The following is a 14,526-nucleotide window of genomic DNA, read 5'->3' as shown; positions in this document are numbered from 1 at the left end:
TAAATAATTTATTAATTTTTAAAAATAAGATAACTTCTCTTATTTTTAAATTTTTTTTTACAAAAAAATATAATAAAATAAAAATGTCATAAATATGAAGAGAATCTAAGAACACACAATGTCTTCAAAAAAGATTTGATATATTTAACTTGGTTTTCTTCTCAACTGATTCATTATTTCAATTTTTCGTTCATGATTTTGCTAATTTTTTCCTTAATAATATAGTTATCAACAATGTTTTAGAAGCTGATCATGGGGTGCAGTGATGGTTGACCCCATGGAATCATAGACACCACCACGTGTCTTTGGGAATGGGACTAACGAGAAGGGGAGGGTCCTCTTATTTTGAGAAAAGTCTAAATTTCTAAACCACCAAATAAAATGATCATTTCTTTTTTTTTTGGTGAACTGGTGAGGGGTTTTTTTGTAATTGCAGATATTTATCAGTCTTTCACCATCCTTCTGGCCAATTTTGAGAAACGATGCTATTCCTTCTCGCTAGTCATCCTTGCAACTTTTAAGCTTTGGCTTGGCTGGGTTTTGGTTAAAGTTTGGTGTGGGGGTAATTTAGATTTTAATTTAGAATTGCTTTTGCTAACATTCGCATCCTCCATTCTTCCTCAACTTTGTTTTCGTTAGAAAAATGAAATTTCTTTTAAAATTGATGGGGCTCCTCCACTTTTTCTATTTGCATTTTTTTTTCATTTATATAAAAGAAGCAAAGCTGATTTTTATCAAATATGTTTTTCATTTAGTCACTACATTTATTTTAAAAAAGTCAATTTTTAATTGAAAATTTAATTGGTTAAGTTTCAACGGTTAGATTTTTTTGCATTTTAAATTTAAAAACCATTGTCTTCAGCCATTCTTCTCATCATTTCAATTTTCTTTCTCTCAAATTTAGGTTTTTCGTTTTTGGATTCCCTTTCAGCTTGGAGTATAGATTATTGTCGATAATATCGACATCAAGAAAGTAATGAGTCGATTTAACTTTCCTTGAGATTGGGCATCAAGATTAGGTTGGGAAATTAGGGTTCTTGATCTAATAAGAGGGAAATTAATTCCTTTGAGGGGAAGGAATTTTTCTCGGCCATTGGTTAATCCAAACAAAGTAGAGAATTAGTTGGTGGAGGACAAATTGGAATGTGTGAGGAATTTGGAGACCTTCTGAAGGTTTGATTTCTACCATCTTAATTTTATTTAAATTTTTTTACTTCAAATAATGCCCGATTTGATTTTTTTCTTTTTTTTTTCTGGTGATAAAATGTGTTCTCGTTATAGACTGTAGATAATGATATTGCTAGTGTAAGCTGGTTTATTATGTCTTAGCTGTTAGTCATATTAATTTGATTTTCTGTTTGGTATTTTTTTTAATGAGCTCCAAATGGTACCTTGGGATGTTCTGTTCATTATATTTACTCTGGATTTCTTCTCTCTCTTATTTATAGAATCACATGATGCAAATTCAACGAAAACCTTACTTTTTTGTAGAGCTATCAAGCTTTCTCCCCTTTTCTAGAGAGAGGAGGGGCGGCTATTTTTACAAATACTCTTGTAGGGATCTTGTTTTTCTTGATGGCTTGATAAGAAATTATGTGACAAAAATCTAGTGATGTGCTTCTACAATAGACACAGTCCATTCGATGGCTTGTGATATTCTTAAATAATCTAGAAATAGATAGTTGTGGTATTATGCTGAAATACTTCATCGATGTCTTGATGTGACAATAGTAAGAACTCTAGGTGGTTAAAATTATGCTTTCATATGCTTCACCCCTAGAGAGTTGACATGGTGGCTAATTCTTTTATTAGTGGCTATCTTTGTCTCATTCTTTTAGTTAAACTGACTTTACTATATAAAAACCTTTTGACGATGGGCCAGGTTATGGCATGATTGAAATAAAGTGTCAAACTCTAGAGCTTTTGGAATTTGACTCATGCAGTGAGGATGTATTTAAATTGTTTTCTTCCTGTAACCCACATTTGTTATGTATTCGTTCATGAGAATTGTAATTATTGCTGTTACAATGTGCATCATTATTGCCAATAAATGCTACTTCCTTTATGATGTGTGATGAATGTTCTAGGACTTATATTAAAGCTTTGTTTTCTCAAATTTTAGAGGATACCACTTGATTTACTGCAAGGAAACAAATTTCGTAAAGCGGCAATTGATTGCATTAAGCCTCTTCTAACCTTTATATCCATGTGAGATTTTTTTTTTTTTTTTTGTATTAGTTTGACTGGTGTTTTTTAGTTTGACTGGCTATTGTTTCTTGATCTTTTGGAGAAGTTCTTGGAATTTTCTTGAAGCTGGGTCTATGTGTATATTATTTACTTCTCTTTGGTGACAGAGTCGGATACTGAAACATGTTGGTGATTTGGTAGCTGTGGCTTCATTGACAGATGAAGCTAGGTGTATGGATCTTGCAGATCGCTATATAAACAGTGAATCTGTGAAGCGAATGTTGCAGTCTGATCAGGTTCTAAGGCTTCCCCACTTCATCTTTTGTCATAGTTAATATTTGTCACTAAATTTCTTTCGGTATTATTGTACTGTTCACAAACTTTTTCTACATTTGAAGGTGGTTTTGGCAGGAAAAACTGCTGTTTTGTTCACGAAAGATGGGGGCCAGCACAACAACCTTCATGACATGCAGTGCATGTGGTCTGTTTTTGTTTATTACCTTCCACATGTTGTTGTCTCTAATTATAATTTGGGTACACCTACTGAGTGTTATCCATCTTTTGAAGGTATGAACTTGCTTCTGATGAAAGTTACTTTCGACATGGTGATTTTGGACGGGCCCTGGAGAAATTTATAGCTGTGGAGAAGCACTATGCTGATATTACTGAAGATCAATTTGATTTCCATTCTTATTGTTTGAGGAAAATGACACCACGTGCATATGTTGGAAAGCTAAAATTTAAAGATTGGTTGCATTCACATGCTTATTTTCACAAAGTAGCAGCTGGAGCCATTAGGTGAACATTTTTGTTAGGATCTGCAGCCTTTTCAATGATTTGCAATAGACTTATTCTGTTTGGTTGTGGCCTGTATGTGTAAAATGCTATGCAAGCTCTGTTGTCTACTTGTCTGGGTGCTTTTAGCGTCTATCACCTATTGTTGATCAACACATGCATGTGATGCTTCATTTTGGGTTAGATTCCTCTTTGCCTCCCTCTTTTTCCCTTTGTCTTTTGGGGAATGGGGGATTATTGCATGCATATATGTTGCATTAATCATATGTTGCAATGATGTGTTGTCTGGACCTTGCTTTCAAAGCATGAAAAACTTCCTAAAGGTAACTGTTGTTCATAACTTACCCTTGTACAACTATTCATTTGTTAATAATTAGACACTCCCATTATGATATCCAATCTAATTGAAGTCTCTTCTAGCAGCCCCTCTTTTAATTGGAGAGGGGATATCATATCAAGATTTCTGATTCCCCTCCCCTACTCTAATTTTTCCTTGAATCCTAGACGTAAGGATTTACAACATATTTGAAGACAAAACCTTGCTAAGTTTATAATCAAGAAAGTATCAAGAGTCCTTTTCTTGCACTTGTTTTTGCTAGAGAAAATTTTTTGAGTCATATGAGCAAAGCAGAATATAGGGTTCCAAGTTTTTTGTTGATCAAGCAACAACCTGATTTGAACTGGGGAATAAGGGATTTGCAATCCCCCGGCTTACTGGTTAGCCATGTCACCAAAGGTTAGAAACCAAAAAGAATGAGTGTATCCCCTTTATAACTTTAGTTATAGATCGGATCCATACCTTCAATTAGTTATAGTATCTCAAGTAAAAAAATTAGTATTGTTTTTTTTTTTCTTTCAATAAAAAAAATTCTTAATTTGATTTATATTATAATGTAATAATATAACAATTATGAGTCTAGGTAAACCCCATAATGAAAGTTATTGCACGGCAACAAAAAGTTCAACCCAACAATGAAAAGCAGCTTGAGGTTTTTGTTCTTTTCATCCCTATGCCATTATGAAAAATTTTATCTTTACGAGTACCCATTTGCATGTTCATTGATTTATGATTTGGGTGAGTGTTTTTTTATTTCATTTTGTGTCTTTTGTCATCTATTGTCTTGCTTATAAGTACTCCAGTTTAAGGGTACCCATTTGCCTGTACTGCTAGTTCATACATTTGAAGATTTTATCTTGGTTAATGAGGAGGTCAAATAATTTGATAGAATTTCAAGCTATTGCTATTGGAAATTACCTTCTGCAGATGTTTAGCTCAGAAATCAGATTGATTTAGTTAGATATATGAGGATTGATTAGGAGACACTGTCTGGTGTAATATAAAAGATTTTGGCTAAGGGGCTCAAATGAGCAAGTTCAAGTCCTGAAAGTAGCCTCATTGTGTAAAAAATGCTGAATCCTAAAGGCTAGGAACATTTTTCAAATGACTCTTCTTGGTTTCTCATCCTTCATTGGCAGGATTGAGGCTGAGTAATGATCCTCTTTATGAGGGAAGATTACTCAAAAGGCTGTTTAGAAAGCATTCTCCAAATTGCTATAAAAACCAACCATCATAGCAAAACGACAGTGTCTGTGTTTCTTCATTTTTGGGTTCTTCCACACACTGAAATAACCTTTGCATATCAATAGGAGCTGACCTCAACCTCTGGACCTTGTGATCCTTTATGTTGAGTTGATGAAGCTAGCTCGTTAGATTTTGAAGTTACTTACCAGTCAAAGACTAATTTGTTGAAAACTATTGGTGTTTTCACAGCAGCTTTAACAGGGACTGTGGCAATTAACCTATCGTGGGTTACCAACATCTAGGTTTATCTTTAATTTCTTGTGCAATCCTTTCTTTGTAGGTTGTAATCATTTTTTCATCTTTGGCCAATATTTTGTGTATTCTTGTATTATGCCCAGAAGCCTTTCTTAAGTTGATCTAATTTCATAATGCATATTTCTATGGCATTGCTTTTTGTAATAGGATATGCAGGCATTATCTTTGAAGAATTTCTAGCCTTCAATAAAAGTGGAATAGATTGTTGATGGCTGTGAGTTTATGGGTGGTAAGGAGCATAGGGGTAAGAGTGATTCTCAGATGTTTAGGATTGGACTATGTTTTTCTGCTGTCCCTCTTCTTGTAGTTTGCATCATATTTATCATTCTCATAAATTGGGATGAAAACACAAAATTCTGTTGCGTATTGGTTGCTTTATTCAGTACTATGTCAGGTTTCAACCTGTTTCTCTCATGTTCATTGGTGGTGGCCTCATGACCTGGTATTCATTCAAGAGTTAATGAAATACAGGATGCTTGGGCTCTAAACTTATTTCCTGATCTACTAGTTTTATTGGTCTATGTTTTTTGGTGAGCAATGGCTTGTCTTTTTATGAAGTGATCATTGCAATTTAATATCCTTTATTTTTAATTTATGTTGGAGCCCACTTCCCATTTAAAGGAAGGAGCATCTCCAATTTAAACCAATTCCAAGGAACTACCTTAGCAATGAATTAAGATAGCAAAACTAGGTACCTACCCCCATGGTCAATTGGGAGAGCCAAAGTTTGTGTTTGTGTGTGGCTTGTTACCATCACTAGGAATTCTGCAAATGGTTACTATGACTATCTCCCTTTATTAATGGAATTCTATGGTCTACTTATGCTGATGCATCTGACTTCTGTATGGAAAACTTGTTTTTTTATCATTTTCTTATTTATTTTCGCCTTTATCTGTTAATACTTGTGTAATAATGCTTGGGCCATTCACATTTGTAGGCTTCTTCAACTGATTTAGCTGTTTCAGAGCTGAAACATGCATTTGCTGAATCGTTTTTTCTTGCTTGGTGCAATGACCATTGTAGAGATAGTTGATGCCCCTCAAGGATTTGAGCTGGCTACTAACAATATAACCACTCTAAAGCCACGGACTTTGCTTTGGGTGGTGAGTTGATTTTTTTCGGCTATAGTCGTACTGACAATTTATCATTAATGATTCATATATGAATCTAATTGAGAGTTCAATTGCACGGTTAAGCATACCCTGTGGCCTAATTTACCCATCGACCGTGAAATTTGTCTAGTGGGTATAAACCAATGATGTAGATGATTACAACTGATAAGATGGATTCAGAAGAATCTTAAATGTGCATACTTATGTGTCATGGCTAAAGTTATTAACCTGCCAAAGAAAATTGGAGAAAGGACAAAAAAAAAATGCAAAAGTTATGTTAAAGTATTCATTAGTCGCTTTTCATGATTCAAGTCCAATCTCACCTCCTGAAAATTAAAAAATTAAACTCTTAAATTTTTAAATCTTGGTCCATTCATGTCCCAAATCAGTGCACTAGAAGAGCCTTTGTAGTTAATTTTCAATTATAAGATAAAGATTTGATGTTGCAACTTAACCAAAAAGACCTTAATTTTGTCTTATCTTGAAGAATAAAGCAGACGATGGCCTTTAGTATTTGCCATAAGCCTTAATTGTAAATATTCTTGTTTGATTAAAATCTCTTTTAGCATTTGCCAATCAATAGATGTTAGTGTGGAAAAATGAGAGTATATTGAAAACTTGTGTCTTGAATCATACAAACACCATAGATTTAAATACAGCTAGCTAGAGAGTAAACTAGAAAACTAAATATTCCTAAATCTAATCCCTATAATCAAGGAATTGTCTATCTTGATATTCTGTCTTTAATTCTAGAGATACAAATTCTCAATTTTAGGGAGATACAGATGTATACAGATTACAATCAGCAGATTACAAAATACAATCACTTGTAACTAAATGTTTTCCCACATTCCCCCTCAAGCTGGTGAATAGGTGTTTTCCATTCCCAGCTTGGAAATAACTTCCTGAAATGTCGCACTGTTGAGGCCTTTAGTCAACACATCTGCAAGTTGACCCTTGGTTGATACATATGGGGTGCAAATCAATCCACTGTCTAGCTTTTCCTTTATGAAGTGCCGGTCTACTTCAATGTGTTTTGTTCTGTCATGTTGCACAGGATTGTGTGCAATGCTTATTGCAGATTTATTATCACAGTAAAGTCTCATTGGTCCATCCCATTTGATCTTCAAGTCTTCTAGAATAATCTTTAACCATAGTAATTCACAAATTCCTTGAGCCATTGCCCTAAACTCTGCTTCAGCACTTGATCTTGCCACCACATTCTGTTTTTTACTCCTCCAAGTTACAAGATTACCACCTAGAAAAGTGCAGTAGCCTGAGGTAGATCTTCTGTCAGTTACTGAACCTGCATAATCAGCATCTGTATATGCCTCTAGTACCAACCCTGAATTTCTTTTAAACAAGATACCTCTCCCAGGATTAGCCTTCAAATAGTGTAGTACACGGTAGACAGCCTGTAGGTGTACTTTTTTAGGGCTATGCATAAATTGACTTATCACACTCACAGCATATGCTATGTCAGGTATAGTATGTGAGAGATAAATAAGTCTTCCAACTAATCTTTGGTACATCTCTCTATCTACAGCAGTATCTTCATTAGCTTCTCCAAGCTTATGATTAGGATCTATAGGGGTACTTGCAGGTTTACATGCGAGCTTCCCAGTTTCCTTTAAAAGATCCATCACATATTTCTATTGTGAGATAAAAATACCATGACGTGAGTGGGCTACTTCAATTCCTAGGAAGCACTTCAATCTCCTTAGCTCTTTTATCTCGAATTCTCTGGTCAAACACTGTTTTAGAGACTCTCTTTCTTTTTCATCATCTCCAGTTACAATTATATCAACATATACTAATAAAATTGTGACCTTACCCGAATCTGAGTGCTTGATAAATAGTGTGTGATCCCCTTGACTCTGTTTATATTTCATTCCTAGCATCACTTTGGCAAATCTCCCGAACCAAGCCCTAGGAGACTGTTTAAGGCCATATAAAGCCTTTTTCAGCTTGCATACTTTTTGTGCTTCTAGATGACCCCCAAATCCCGGTGGAACTTTCATATATATTTCTTCTTCCAAATCACCATGTAGAAAGGCATTCTTTACATCAAATTGTTGAAGCTGCCAATTGTAATTTGTCGTCAAGGATAATAAAATCCTAACTGTATTCATCTTGGCAACTGGAGCAAAAGTTTCCTGATAATCCACTCCATAAGTTTGAGTGTAGCCCTTAGCCACCAGCCTGGCCTTGTATCTTTCAATAGTACCATCTGCCTTATACTTTACAGTGAAAACCCATTTACACCCAACTAGATGTTTTCCTGCAGGCAACTCTACCAGTTCCCATGTGTTATTTTTCTCTAAGGCCTCCATTTCTGTTTTCATCGCCTGCTTCCATTTCTCATTGGATAATGCCTCAGATAATGTAGTTGGAATAGAAATAGTGTCTAGGCTCACAAGAAAATTTTTATGGGATGGTGAAAACTTTTCAAATGACACAAAATTAGAGATTGAGTATAATAGATGTTTAGTACATTCTCTAGTTCCTTTCCTAATGGCAATAGGTAGATCATAATCACTAATTTTAGGAGAGTCATGCTCATTTTGAGAAATAGAATCAGAGACTGTAATTACCTCATTTCCAGAGTTAGGATCAGGTTCTTGGATTTGCACCGGTTCAGGAGCTGGAACTTTCTTTCTTGAGTACACCTGTAATTCTTTCACAGAATCAAGAATAGTATTATCTTTAGTCACAACTTCTGTGTTTGGAATGGGTTCAAATTTAGAATCAGTGTTTGACTTGGACTCTGAAGAAATGGGTTTAGGCTCAAAAGAATTAATGGGTGAAACTGTTTTGGAGGAGGATGACAAGTCAAGCAAAAAGAAGTCTTTATCCTTATCTTCTATAAATGATGTCTCCCCCTGAAGATAAGGTTGAGTAAAAAATGGTTTACTTTCTTCAAAAGTGACATTTGCAGACACAGAACTTTTTAGTAGGAGGATGATAGCACTTATACCCTTTTTGAGTTGATGAATACCCCACAAAGATACACCTAATTGCTCTCGGATCCAACTTTCCCCTATTATGACTGTGAACATGAACAAATGATGTACAACCGAATATCCTAGGTGTGAGGTTGTTTGTGGTATTAAGGTTGGGATAGAATTGTGAGAGTAGTTCCATAGGAGTTTTAAATCCCAAAACCCTTGAAGGTAACCTATTTATAATGTGTGTAGCAGTGAGAACAGCTTCCCCCGAGTAAGATTTGGGCACATTTGCTTGAAAAAGGAAGGCTCGGGTTGTGGCTAGTAAGTGACTATTTTTTCTCTCTGCCACTCCATTTTGCTGTGGAGTATTAACACAAGATGACTCATGGATAATCCCCTCATTTTGGAAATAGGTGGATAGACTCTGGTTGAAATAGTCTCTTGCATTATCAGACCTAAATCTTTTGATTCTCACTCCAAATTGATTTTGGATCATGTTTTGGAAGCTAAAAAATACACTATTCACATCTGATTTGGATTTAAGTAAAAAAACCCAAGAAACCTTGGTACAATCATCTATGAATGACACAAACCATCTTGCCCCAGAAATATTAGGAACTGTAGAGGGACCCCAGATGTCACTATGAATCAAGTAAAATGGAGTAGAACTTCTTTTGTTGCAAATTGAAAAAGATACACGTCTGTGTTTTGCAAGTTCACAAACATCACAATGAAACTCTTCAACGTTTAATCCTTTGAACAAGGAAGGAAACATGTTTTTCAAAGTTCCAAAAAAAGGGTGTCCAAAACGAAAATGATAAAGCCAGATTTTGTCTTTATTGGAAGATTGTTCAGAAAGAAATGACAAAGGTAAACTATTCTTGATATTACTTATGTTGTTGGATGTCTCAAGATAGTATAGTCCATCCTTCTCCTTAGCAAGTCCAATCCACTTCCCCGAACCCTGGTCCTGAAATTCACAGTAAGAGGGATAAAAAGTCACATTGCAGTTCATGTCTCTAGTAAGTCTTTGTATAGATATCAGATTAGTAGACAATCTAGGAACATGAAGAACATTTTTAAGAATGAATGAGGGATTAATTTGAACATCTCCTAATCCTGCCATTGTAGTAAGTGAACCATCTGCAACAGTAATTTTCTTAGTACCAGGACATAGGGTATATGTACTAAACTTTTGTGAAGAATGTGTCATGTGGTCTGTGGCTCCTGAGTCAATGACCCAAGAACTCTTAATGGACTTATCTGAGACATTTAATCCATGAGAATTAGAGACTTTACCTGCACCAGAGTCCTTACCTGAGTGTGCCAAGGAGCATACACCAGTAGCCTTTTCAAGAGTTCCCAATAGGCTTCTCAGTTTATCTCTTTTTTATCCAACTCTCCTTGTTCCTGAGACTTCTCCTGGTTTAACTCCATTGCAGTCATGTGAGCTTGTCCTTGATTTCTTGGCTGTCCTCCTTTATAACCCCATTCTTTGCTTGAAGTTGAAGGTTTTCCATGTAGTTTCCAGCAACGATCTCTAGTGTGTCTTGGCTTCTTGCAATAGGTGCACCAAAGATTGTCGCGATTTGAAGTTTTAGCCGAATCACCTTTCCCATTCTCACTGACTGGTAATTGTTCTAAGCTTTGGTTTTTCCCACCATTAGAGACCATAGCAGATCCTTCTACATGCACACTGTCAAGCATCACTCCTCTTCTGCTCTTTTCTGCTCTAACCATGGATATCACTTCATTTAAAGAAGGCAGATCTTGTTTTCCCAGAATTTGGACTCTGACTTGATCAAACTCAACATTCAGTCCAGCAAGAAAATCATAGACTCGATCTTTTTCAATAAATTTCTTCAAAGTTGTTGCATCTTCACTGCACTTCATTTCTATGCACCGGTAGTGATCCATCTCTTGCCAAAGATTTTTAAGAAGAATAGCATACTCTGTGACTGACTTATTCCCTTGTTTGAGAGCTGCAGTCTTAATCTTGACCTCAGACTTGAGCAGCATCTTTAACTTTGGAATAGGTTTGACGAATTGATTCCCAAATGTCTTTGGCCGTGGACAAAAACATACAAGTGTCACTAATATCTGGCATCATAGAATTCCACAGCCATGACATAACCATAGAATCCTCTTCATCCCAAGCCTCAAATTTTGGATCTCCTTTCTCAGGACCAGTGCCAAGAAGATGGCTCAATTTTCCTTTCCCTTTTAGAAAGGTTTGAACCAACTGAGACCACTTCAAGTAGTTCTTTCCATTCAACCTGTATGCAGCTTGGATATTCTGTAATTCCGCTGTGGTTTGACCAGTTGTTACTTCTCCAAATCGAGTAGTAGCTGCAGATTCTGCTATTTCTGACATGATTACCTTTCTCAGGACTGAAACAAGTATAGGCAATGAAGGCCAAAAAAAAAAAAAGGAACAAAATAAAAGTATGACAGACTTAAAAATTTGGCTATGAAGGCCTAAAAAAAAATTCAGCAATGAAGGCTGAGAAATTTTCTTCCCAAGAAGAGTCTAAAGCTCTGATACCATGTGGAAAAATGAGAGTATATTGAAAACTTGTGTCTTGAATCATACAAACACCATAGATTTAAATACAGCTAGCTAGAGAGTAAACTAGGAAACTAAATATTCCTAAATCTAATCCCTATAATCAAGGAATTGTCTATCCTGATATTCTGTCCTTAATTCTAGAGATACAAATTCTCAATTTTAGGGAGATACAGATATATACAGATTACAATCAGCAGATTACAAAATACAATCACTTGTAACTAAATGTTTTCCCACAGTTAGTATTTTGGATTTTTTTTATGGTATAGGATTTTTGTAATTATCATTGAGAAACTACTTTTTTAGGAAGATCAATTATCATTTAATGTTTTGCTCATAAAAATCTATTAATTTTTGCATTAATGATACTAAAATGGAGAGAGGTTATCTAGGTGAGTACAAATACCAATATTTTCATCATGTTTATTTATGGCATTGGTTGTAAAGTAGTGGGATATTCACAGAACAAATGTAATTTTTTTAATGGATTTTTCTTTTTGGTTCCAAAGGAACTTATCCAGGCTACTGCTTTGCGATACCATATGTTGAATGATATGCCACTTCAAAAGAAAGCTTACCTCTTTTCATATTGTATTCTCTAAAACTCTAAATACGTGTCTTTTTTCGTCTTTCATTAGATGTGTGTTCTCATTGAGTTTTTCTAATGTTATGTTATGATTATTCATTGAGAAAGTAAGTTAATGTTGTCTTAAGGTTAGGGTTAGTCTTTAACAATATAAGGCCTTCTATTTAGAAAGTAATGGATAATTATCTTAGGGTTGTATTGGGGTTAAATTTATTTAGGATATATTGGAGGTTTTGAGTTTAGGTTAAGGTTATAATACTTTATTTGTGAGCTTGGGTTTGTTCAATCAGTAAAATGAGTTGGTAATGAATGTGGTTAGCTGTTGCTTTATTCATTTCTTATTGCCTTACTTTTACTTTATTTGCTAGCTGTCCTTGTCTTCATTTTGTTTATTTGTTGCATTGGTTTTGATCAGTTTTGGCTTGCTTTTTTTGTAGTTGTTGCATGACCCCCAAGTTCTTCTATTTTTATTTTTCAAATAGCATTGTTATAGTTATACTTGGGGGAAACACTAAAATTATCCTATGGCATGACAATTGTGTTTAACTCAACTGGTATGTAATTGTTATATGACACGTTGAATGGAAACAATAATATCCCTAAGCATCTCTATAGATGTCTTTTCTTGTTGAGATTTTGTTTTCATGTTCGGTTTTGGTCCACTAAGATTATTTGGTTCCATGACAATTGCATTTAACTTAGGTGGTATGGACTTATTGTATCACATCTTGCTGATTTTAGAATGGTACGTGACTTTGAATGAAGCTTCCTCTTGTTATTTGGCTCTTTGAAATGGAAACATAATATTCCTAAGCATTTCTGTCGATATCTTTTCTCATTAAGATTTTGTTATATCAGATTCTTCTTGTTTCATTTTTTGTGTACATGAGTTGAGTTTTGTAATTTTGCTTTTGAAAAAATCTTTGGATTGTGGTTTCATAAGTATGATTGTTATTTGGTAGTCTCCATGGAGCTCAATGGATTGTGTGTTTGCAAGCTTGCAAAGATGGGAAGAATTAGAGATTCAAATTTGTATAGCTGTGTGTTGTGCATGTTAGGAGTTAGTTATTTTTTGTTGGTTCAACTTTATTGCTTGATGGATTAATTTCTTAGGTTTAATTTCTGAAACTAAGTTCCACCAAACCCAAAGGTTGAGTGTTAAAAGGAAGATTCCTTGCCTCTTTTGTTATTGGAGTTAGTTATCATCTTTGGCCATTCATAGTTGTCGGTTTTTTCTCATTGAGGCTTTGTTATGTCATGTTTTAATTTTTCTTGTGACACATTTATCTATATTAGTTTAGTTTTTGGAATTTAACTTTTTGAAAAACCCCTTAGTTGTGTCTTCTTAAGTGTGGATATTATTTAGTAGTTGCCTGCTCTAAGCGAATGGGTTGCATGATAAGGAGGAATTCAATTTCTGTGCCTCTTGTGTATGTATATTTTGCAAGTTTTTTGTTTTGTTTGTTACAATCTTTTTGTTGTAGGATAGAATGGTTTCTTTCTTTTAATTTCTGTAACTTAATTTTGACGAGGATAGAAATTGTTGCTTAAAAAGAAGATTATCTGTATGGGCTGTATGCTCTAAGCAAATGGCTTGCAGTATAAGGTGAATTCAATTTTTGTGCATCTTGTCTGTGTAGGCGTATTTTGAGAGTTTTTTGTTATGTTGGTTTCACTCTGTTTGTTAGGTTCAATTTCTGTAATTTAATTTTGACATGCATTGTGGTTGAATGCTTAAAAAGAAGATTATTTCCTTTTGTTGGATTCTTTGAAACTCTAAATATATGTTGTCATAGGCTCTCAGTTGGTGTCTTTCTCATTGAGACTGTCTCTGGATTCTTCTTGTGTCATTTTTAAATTTTTACATAAATTAGGGCTTTGTAACTTTACTTTGAAAAATTCCCTTGGGTTGTTCTTCCTTTAGTGTGGTTTGTGATTCGTTGGTCTCTATGAAACTTGTGCGCTATGTGCTTCAAGAATGACTTGCAGTGTAGGGGGAATTAAGGATTTTAAAATTGTATGTGTGTAGGATTTAAGGATTAAAAATTTGTGTGGCTATGTATGGGAGTTTCCTTGTTTTTCTCTTTGTGTGCTCTAAGCTAATGGTTTGCATTATTAGCTGATTTCAATTTCTGTACCTGATGTGTGTGTAGGTGTATTTTGGGAGTTTTTTGTTTTGTTGATTTCACTCTGTTTGTTATAAAACAGGTTGGCTTGTTGGGTTCAATTTTTGAAACTTAATTTTGACATGCATTGTGGTAAAATGTTTAAAAGGTAGATTTTTTCTTTTTGCTGGATTCTTTGAAATTCTAAATATGTGTATGGAGTTTCCTTGTTGTTTTGTAGTGTAAGGGGAATTAAGGATTCTAAATTTCTATGGTTGTGTAACATTTAAGGATTAATAATTTACGTGACTATGTGTATGGGAGTTTCCCTATTGTTTTTCTCTTTGTGTGCTTCAAGCAGCGAATTCAATTTCTGTGCCTCTTGTG

At 34.7% G+C, this 14,526-nt stretch overlaps 1 protein-coding gene and 1 pseudogene across 6 annotated transcripts; one reads left to right on the top strand and one right to left on the bottom strand.

Annotated features, from left to right (window-relative positions):
- The first annotated feature begins 1,007 nt into the window (after positions 1-1,007).
- On the top strand, positions 1,008-12,059 carry LOC111295793 (N-terminal acetyltransferase A complex auxiliary subunit NAA15-like). 6 transcript variants are annotated; one of them, XR_016328626.1, is made up of 6 exons: positions 1,008-1,173; positions 2,355-2,483; positions 2,586-2,668; positions 2,755-2,985; positions 4,967-5,063; positions 5,757-12,059. XR_016328626.1 is itself a non-coding variant. In XM_089745280.1 (6 exons), the coding sequence occupies exons 3-6, from the start codon at positions 2,421-2,423 to the stop codon at positions 4,779-4,781; spliced, it is 402 nt and encodes a 133-aa protein (XP_089601406.1). In that variant the 5' UTR covers positions 1,025-1,173; positions 2,123-2,208; positions 2,355-2,420; the 3' UTR covers positions 4,782-4,924. The 6 variants fall into 6 exon arrangements, 5 of the variants coding, with proteins under 5 accessions (XP_089601403.1, XP_089601402.1, XP_089601405.1 ...); XM_089745280.1 differs by lacking the exons at positions 4,967-5,063; positions 5,757-12,059 and adding exons at positions 2,123-2,208; positions 4,757-4,924 and having other exon boundaries at positions 1,025-1,173; XM_089745277.1 differs by lacking the exon at positions 4,967-5,063.
- LOC149514385 (uncharacterized) lies at positions 8,242-11,016 on the bottom strand (annotated as a pseudogene).
- Positions 12,060-14,526: the final 2,467 nt, after the last annotated feature.

Source organism: Durio zibethinus, chromosome 16, assembly GCF_047325235.1.
Source record: "Durio zibethinus cultivar Kanyao isolate XHJ-2024 chromosome 16, ASM4732523v1, whole genome shotgun sequence".
NCBI lineage: Eukaryota > Viridiplantae > Streptophyta > Magnoliopsida > Malvales > Malvaceae > Durio > Durio zibethinus.
Note: the sequence above shows the minus strand (reverse complement) of the source record. Positions and strands in the feature narration are given on the sequence as shown.

Coding starts and splice junctions, on each gene's coding strand:
- LOC111295793 (XM_089745276.1), top strand. CDS start 1,144: ATGTGTGAGGAATTTGGAGACCTTCTGAAG. Junction 1,174..2,354: donor AATTTGGAGACCTTCTGAAG/GTTTGATTTCTA, acceptor CTTTGGTGACAG/AGTCGGATACTGAAACATGT. Junction 2,986..4,756: donor GTAGCAGCTGGAGCCATTAG/GTGAACATTTTT, acceptor TTTTCACAGCAG/CTTTAACAGGGACTGTGGCA.